The 8,714-nt window shown below is 40.8% G+C and overlaps 1 protein-coding gene across 1 annotated transcript in view; it reads left to right on the forward strand.

Moving 5' to 3' along the window:
• Positions 1-202: 202 nt before the first annotated feature.
• The window catches only part of elovl8a (ELOVL fatty acid elongase 8a), a gene marked incomplete at both ends in the record, with an annotated part of 17,850 nt that continues 9,338 nt past the window's right edge, over positions 203-8,714 (forward strand). Inside the window, 4 exons of the mRNA XM_079505820.1 lie at positions 203-208; positions 4,808-4,877; positions 7,046-7,233; positions 8,618-8,698. Coding sequence (XP_079361946.1) covers positions 203-208; positions 4,808-4,877; positions 7,046-7,233; positions 8,618-8,698 — 345 coding nt within the window. The remainder of the gene's footprint in view (positions 209-4,807; positions 4,878-7,045; positions 7,234-8,617; positions 8,699-8,714) is intronic.

An 8,714-nucleotide genomic window follows, 5' to 3' on the forward strand; every position in this document is an offset into this window, starting at 1 on the left:
TTACTTACGGTAATGTAAGTTTTGACCATATGTGACACACACACACACACACACACACACACACACAGGTCCATTTAGGTGGATTACCTCAGTGCGTGACAGTAGGATCAGCTGGTCAGGCTGAGCAGAGCAGAGGGCACGCTGAGATGACCTGAACGCAGAGCAGAGCAGAGCCCACCACCATAACACCACCGTCAGCACCATGCAGGTACGTCACACCTCATTCACAGTGGTGGAAAAAGTACTCAATTGTTTTACTTAAGTAAAAGTACCAATACTGCAATTTAGAACTACTTTGTTACAAGTAAAAGTACGGAATTGAAAATGTACTTGAGTAAAAGTGCAAAAGTATCAGCATCAAAATGTACTCACGTTGCAGAATGTCCCAAGTTCAAACTGTGTACAAAATATTTTGAAAATAGCCGATGTACAAGCTTTGCGACGCATTGTGAGCTTGTAGATCGGCTATTTTCAAATGGCCGAAATCTATAGGGTTGAAGTGGTTAATGTATGTTTTCTAATCACATTTTTAATCTCCAAAGTAACTAGTAACTAAAGTTTTAAGATTAAAATTGTGGCTCTGAGATGTAGTGGAGTAGAAGTAAAAGTACTGGAAATTGGAAATACTCAATTAAAGTACAAATACCTCAAAATTGTACTCAAGTACAGTAGGCCTACTTAAGTAAAAGTACTTGGTTACTTTCCACCACTGCTCATTCACTGTAGCCATGACTGTAGCTGCAGTGTTAACCCATTTAGACCTGAGGATGATTCTACAAATGTCTTCTAAATCCTGACAGTTTTCTGAAAAACCTATGTTTGTATGTCAGTGGTCCTCAACCTTTTTCATGTCAAGGACCCCCCGGAATTATCTGTATTTGGCTGCGGAATCCCCATCTGAAAATGTGTTTTTCCAGGGACCCCCCTGCAGGTAGCAAAGTTAAAAACGTTTTAGTGCCATAGGGTTCTAAAGAGAAATGTATCGATACCACAAGGGAACGTCGTTGTCATTGCAGACAACTGTCCATTACATAAAGGATCACTTTTCAACGTATCTTCATATAATTGGTTCTCACTAATTGGTTCTCACTAATTGCACAGTTTTTTCTACTCTGCCGTCTCATGGGAGTGCTGTGGGCAGTTCAGAAACCCGTCCACCAGTGACATCATCGAAGGGTAATCCAAGCTAATAGAAACTGCAGGCTTTCTATTCCTGAAAAGTTGCAATACGATAATGGAAGTTTTCACGATGCTACAAATTTTAATATTTCTTTGAAAAAAACCCTGTTTAAAAATAATCTTCCCAACGATGATGATGTCACTGGTGGACGGGTTTCTGAACTGCCCACAGCCCTCCTATGAAACACGTACGGACTATTTTATCATGAACATTAGCGAGGACACAAAGATAAGTTGAAAAGTGGTCCTTTAATGTCAGCTTTCATGGATTCCCAGAGGTTGCTCTGTGATGATGACAAATGACAACCATAAGGAATTATAATGACCATAGTGTGTCATAGTTTACTACACTCTACGTTCATGGCTGAATTGGACTTTCTTAGTTCTGATGAATTGAAAATGGAGGACCCTGATGTAAACAAGTCTTGGTGCTTCTCATGGTTTCGTCCTCAAAGTATAGCAGTTTTTGTATTGACTTGTAGGCCTACTTTAATTTGTAATGTACCCATTCTGCATACTGTGAAATACAAATTTCAATCAATCAAATCAATCTTATTATGAATAAACGTACGCAAGGCTTGATTGATTGAATATTTTATTAACAGTGTTTGCAAAGACAAGCACAGGAAAGTACAGTTCAATACAAGAACTGTTAAAAGAGTTTTTTCCAAACCCAAGTAGGCTTGTATCCTCCTCATTTCATGGAAACATTTAGTGACAGACAGGGGAGCAGGCTTTTACTTTTTACAGAGGCCAGTTCAGACTGTTTGTAGGCATTCCATATAGTTTTGTGGCATAGCAGTATAGAACAAAATGTAATCCCTTGTTTGAGCCAAATTTGGGTTGAACGTGATTCATGGAGCTCTCAGCTTTGGTGTTGTGTTTGTGGAATACATTTACGCCAGGCTCCTAAGGTAGAGATTAAAGACAGCCAGGCTGTAAAACCATACAGTTGTGTGTAAGCCAAAGGATTCCCCACCATAAATCCCAGTGAAGCTACCCTACCCTCCTCCTCCCCCTCCTCCCCCCCCTCCTCCTCCTCCTCCCCCCCTCCTCCTCCTCCTCCCCCTCCTCCTCCGAGACTAAACGACTTAACCACAACAGATAAACAGAAACAGCTCTAATTTTCATTGATGGTGAATGATTGATTCACACAGCAGCAGATGAAGAGACCGTCAACCCTTTGAGTTTGAGCCATATTATTATTATTTCTGATCTTTATCTTTATCTATTGCTGATTTTTGTTGTTTGATTGTCTCAGAATCAGTAATGGCCTGCATGGTGGGGGGAAAGTAGGCCTAGTCTATAGGCTACTGCTCACATACTGGGCTGAAGTGGTTAATTTACCATATGTTTCAAATTGTAGAGTAAAATATATTTTCCTCTGAGATGTAGAGGTAAAAGTACTTAAATTGTAGAGTAAAATATATTTTCCTCTGACATTTGTTATATAGTTGGGCTACTTTTCGCCACATCTCTCACCCACAGTTGCTCTGTGCATAACTTCCATCTGACACTAGATGGCAGCACTGGTACCCACTATACGCACATGGCGCTAATCCACACGTCCTCATATTAATCTATAATGAGCCACATGGCGCTTTCATCATGAAATGGAGGCTCCATTATTAATACGATCTATTATGGTATGTTTAATGTGGGATTACAGGGCATAATCCATAAAATGTCATTTCTAAAAAAATCTGTGGGTGGTTGGATTGAAGAAGGGGATCTGATGGAAAGACACGTCTGTCTGTGTGTGTATTTTATCTCAGAATTAATTAATTATGTTAATAGATTTCAGGAAGAGTAGTATAGGCTATAGAGCACGTTTCAATGTAGTTGAAGATACGTGTCGTCTCAAATATTACGTGTCATTTGCTATAATCATTATTTCATAGATTTTACCCCTGTTGATGTTACTCAATGCATAATTTTCAACACTATATTGCTTACTTACTTACTTGCTAATGTATTATTATTAGTATTAGTATTAGTATTAGTATTAGTATTAGTATTAGTATTAGTATTATTAGTTTTGACCAGCTGGAAACAACACCAATTGTAGTGACACCCAAAGAACATCTCCTTTATTAACGCTGACATCCCTATCTGGGGCAAATTTTTTCTTTCTTTCTTTCTTTCTTTCTTTCTGCATTTCAAATTACCTCTGTTCATATAGTCGACGGAATGGTCTTATGATATCATGTCATATATTGTTCACATCGCCTATATAATATTCACATTTCATGTTTTCTCCAGCGTCATACTCAGACGTTGTATGATGTGTATACCATGTTTCCCTCTGTGTGTGTCTGAATCTCAGGGTGTTCATATAGTAGACAGTGTATACCATGTTTCCCTCTGTGTGTGTCTGAATCTCAGGGTGTTCATATAGTAGACAGTGTAGACCATGTTTCCCTCTGTGTGTGTCTGAATCTCAGGGTCTTCATATAGTAGACAGTGTAGACCATGTTTCCCTCTGTGTGTGTCTGAATCTCAGGGTCTTCATATAGTAGACAGTGTGTAGACCATGTTTCCCTCTGTGTGTGTCTGAATCTCAGGGTCTTCATATAGTAGACAGTGTAGACCATGTTTCCCTCTGTGTCTGAATCTCAGGGTGTTCATATAGTAGACAGTGTAGACCATGTTTCCCTCTGTGTGTGTCTGAATCTCAGGGTCTTCATATAGTAGACAGTGTAGACCATGTTTCCCTCTGTGTGTTTCTCAATCTCAGGGTGTTCATATAGTAGACAGTGTAGACCATGTTTCCCTCTGTGTGTGTCTGAATCTCAGGGTCTTCATATAGTAGACAGTATAGACCATGTTTCCCTCTGTGTGTGTCTGAATCTCAGGGTCTTCAGTAGACAGTGTAGACCATGTTTCCCTCTGTGTGTGTCTGAATCTCAGGGTCTTCATATAGTAGACAGTGTGTAGACCATGTTTCCCTCTGTGTGTGTGTCTGAATCTCAGGGTCTTCAGTAGACAGTGTAGACCATGTTTCCCTCTGTGTGTGTGTCTGAATCTCAGGATCTTCAGTAGACAGTGTAGACCATGTTTCCCTCTGTGTGTGTGTCTGAATCTCAGGATCTTCATATAGTAGACAGTGTAGACCATGTTTCCCTCTGTGTGTGTCTGAATCTCAGGGTGTTCATATAGTAGACAGTGTGTAGACCATGTTTCCCTCTGTGTGTGTCTGAATCTCAGGGTGTTCATATAGTAGACAGTGTGTAGACCATGTTTCCCTCTGTGTGTTTCTGCATCTCAGGGTCTTCATATAGTAGACAGTGTAGACCATGTTTCCCTCTGTGTGTGTGTCTGAATCTCAGGGTGTTCATATAGTAGACAGTGTAGACCATGTTTCCCTCTGTGTGTGTCTGAATCTCAGGGTGTTCATATAGTAGACAGTGTAGACCATGTTTCCCTCTGTGTGTGTCTGAATCTCAGGGTCTTCATATAGTAGACAGTGTGTATACCATGTTTCCCTCTGTGTGTGTCTGAATCTCAGGGTGTTCATATAGTAGACAGTGTGTAGACCATGTTTCCCTCTGTGTGTGTCTGAATCTCAGGGTGTTCATATAGTAGACAGTGTAGACCATGTTTCCCTCTGTGTGTGTCTGAATCTCAGGGTGTTCACACAGCCAGCAGCACATGGCAGACAGTACAGCTGTACTACAGAGACATCCTAGAACATGGAGGTAAGAAGTCTTTACACAGCAGTGGTTCCCAAAGTGGACCCCCAGGGGTCCTTGAGGGAGTTCCAGGGGGTCCCCAGCTAAATGATAGTTTGGAACCAAATGGACCCTTATGGGTCTGTAACTCTGAGAGTGTACAATTGGAACCTAACAGGTCCGTTTGGTTCCATTTGTACACTCTCAGAGTTAAATTAATATTGATTTTACAATATAAATTGGGGTCCGTAGCCTAATGCATGTCCAACTGCTGGTGCTTCAAATTAAACGGGTTGAGAATCACTGCTAGAGCCGTAAAAGTCTTCTCTTATGCATGGGGGTCCCTGGCATATGTTTTCAAATGGGGGTCCGCGGGCTAATTAGTGTCAATGTGGGGGTCCTTGGCATGAAAAGGTTTGGGAACCACTGTTCTACAGTATTGATTGATTGATTGATTGATTGATTGATTGATTGATTGATTCATTGATTGATTGATTGATTGATTGAAATATTTATTAACAGTTTGCAGAATTACAGTACATTTCAAGCACAAACTCAATACAAAGACTGTTAACTGTGAGTGGACGACCCAATTAAGCATTACACTTGTTTACAAGAGGGTCCACCATGTTCAATTCATCAAAACATTTAGAGACGTACAAATAGACACTTCTATATAGACAAAGGACAGAACAGGAATTCATCATAAAGGAGGTAAAAAGGTAAAAAGAAACATATACAGTGAGGGGAAAAGGGGGGGCAGTGGGGGGGATTCAGATTTTACGGGGGCCAGTTTCGAATTGCAGCCGTCCGTAGGTGCCCTTTGAGAGCAGTTTTGAAGGAGTCAAGGGATTTGCATGTCTTAATGACTGTTGGTAGGGCGTTCCACATTTTGGTGGCATAGGAGCGAAAATAATTTAGTCCCTTGTTTGTGCCGAATCTGGGTTGTACATGGTTCGTTGCACTCCCTCTGGTGTTGTGGGTGTGGACTTCGTTAACATTAAGGAAGTATCTAGACAGGTATGAAGTCAGGGGTCATCAATATGTGTCCTGTCTGTGGCAAATTTTAGATTTTGTTTTTACACGCCATTACTAATGTTCTTATATGAATGTCAAGTCTCCTGGTTTTCTTCAGAATATATATGACACTTATGTACTATGACACTATAGAGCGTCGCAGTCCCGCCTCCTACCCTGGACCAGGAAATGATTCTCCGTTCATTTTCCTCATAGACATTTCAGAAAGTATTTATTTAAAGACGTTTACACCGCGGACAAAGCCAACTCGAGTCGTGACAAATCATGACAACAAACAACATTTTTTGGGCCGAACAAATAATTAGAAAGAAGAAAAAAACCTTTTTTGTTGTTTTTTTCTTCTTTGTAATTATTTGTTTGGTCCAAAATATTGTTTGTGTTGTCATGAGTTGTCACGACTCGAGTTGGCTTTGTCCGCGGCGTAACCGTCTTTAAATAAATACTTTAAGAAATGTCTATGGGAAAAATGCATTGGGTTTCATTTCCTGGTCCATGGTAGGGGGCGGGACTGCGACGCTCTATATGGCACATTAGCACTCCGAGTGGTATTAGTGATTTCTTGCAAATGTTTTATTTGTATTTGTTTTAATGTAAGGACCCCCTTAACTCTGAGACAAATGGAACCAAAAGATGACCCCCTGGTATAAAGTCATCATCGGGCAGCAACGTGGTTTTGACATTAAAGGACCACTTCACCACTTTTTAACCTATCTTCATATAATAGGTCCTCACTAATAATCATGATAAAATGGCACGATTTGTTTTTACTCAGTCTGTGTCTCATAGGAGGGCTGTGGGCAGTTTAGAAACCGTCTTCCAGTGACATCATCATTAGGCAGATTCTTTTTTAAACAAGATTGTTTTACAAAAATGTCATTATCATGAGAACGATGGCTTCCATTTTCGCATTGCAACTTTTCAGGACTAGAAAGCCTGCAGTTTTTATTAGCTTGTATTCCCCATCGATGATGTCACTGGAAGACGGTTTCTGAACTGCCCACAGCCCTCCTATGAGACACAGACCGAGTAGAAAAAAATTGCGCCATTTTTTCATGATTATTATTGAGGACCTATTATATGAAGATAGGTTGAAAAGTGGTGAAGTGGTCCTTTAAAGTATGTGACACAATTCTTCATCTTCTTCCCATTGTGTACAGATAAGAGAACAGATGATTGGCTGCTCGTCCACTCTCCTGTGCCAATCGTGTGCATCTTCCTGTGCTATTTGCTCGTGATATGGGCGGGGCCAAAGCTGATGGAACACAGGCAGCCAATCAACCTTAAGCCTGTCCTCGTAGTTTATAACCTTGCCATGGTCTGCCTGTCTGCCTACATGTTCTATGAGGTACCTTACCTTTAATGTCTGCCTACATGTTCTATGAGGTACCTCCCCTTTTATGTATGCCTACATGTTCTATGAGGTACCTCCCCTTTAATGTCTGCCTACATGTTCTATGAGGTACCTCCCCTTTAATGTCTGCCTACATGTTCTATGAGGTACCTTACCTTTAATGTCTGCCTACATGTTCTATGAGGTACCTTTACCTTTAATGTCTGCCTACATGTTCTATGAGGTACCTTACCTTTAATGTCTGCCTACATGTTCTATGAGGTACCTTACCTTTAATGTCTGCCTGCATGTTCTATGAGGTACCTTACCTTTAATGTCTGCCTACATGTTCTATGAGGTACCTTTACCTTTAATGTCTGCCTACATGTTCTATGAGGTACCTTACCTTTAATGTCTGCCTACATGTTCTATGAGGTACCTCCCCTTTAATGTCTGCCTACATGTTCTATGAGGTACCTCCCCTTTAATGTCTGCCTACATGTTCTATGAGGTACCTTACCTTTAATGTCTGCCTACATGTTCTATGAGGTACCTTACCTTTAATGTCTGCCTACATGTTCTATGAGGTACCTTTACCTTTAATGTCTGCCTACATGTTCTATGAGGTACCTTACCTTTAATGTCTGCCTACATGTTCTATGAGGTACCTTACCTTTAATGTCTGCCTACATGTTCTATGCGGTACCTTTACCTTTAATGTCTGCCTACATGTTCTATGAGGTACCTTACCTTTAATGTCTGCCTACATGTTCTATGAGTTACCTTACCTTTAATGTCTGTGGAAATAGAGTTGTAGAACAGCCGGATGGGAAGTGCAATTAAGGTTCCGTTCGATCCAGGCCCCCCCCCCCCCCCCCCCCAGAGTTTCGTGTCAAAGTGTCTTTGAGGAAGATTCTGAACCCCAACCCCTAATTGCTCCCGATGTGCAGGCTGGTGCCTTGCTAGCCCTGAAACATGACTGTCATAATAATTTACACTGAAAACGTGTACATAAAGATTCAGATTTCAAATATAAAGTAGGCTACTCACCACCAATGAATAATCCCCCTATATAATTATACCATATTGTTTGACATTCACATTCCTTCCATTGTTCGTTAAAACGAACACTCAACATTATTATTATTCCGTTTTTGCCCTCGAAAATTAATTCTTATACCTCCACACATGTATTATTTTCCTACATACTGTATATATCACTCAAACATGCATGCATGCATATACACCATACACATATACACACATAGATCCATCATGTGATCTACCTCCACAGCCTTTGTGATCTACTAGTAGATGACGATCTACCTTCTGGGCACCCTGGTATCTAGACAGATGCATGTGTATTTTATTATTGTGTCTTTTCCCCATATGCTTACAGTTCACAGCCTCCGCCTGGTTGGCCAAGTACAGTCTTTTGTGCCAGCCGGTGGACTACAGTGACAGCCCACTGGCCATGAGGGTGAATGAAGCTCTGG

The sequence above is a fragment of the Electrona antarctica genome (genome assembly GCF_951216825.1).
Source record: "Electrona antarctica genome assembly, chromosome: 1".
Classification (NCBI taxonomy): domain Eukaryota; kingdom Metazoa; phylum Chordata; class Actinopteri; order Myctophiformes; family Myctophidae; genus Electrona; species Electrona antarctica.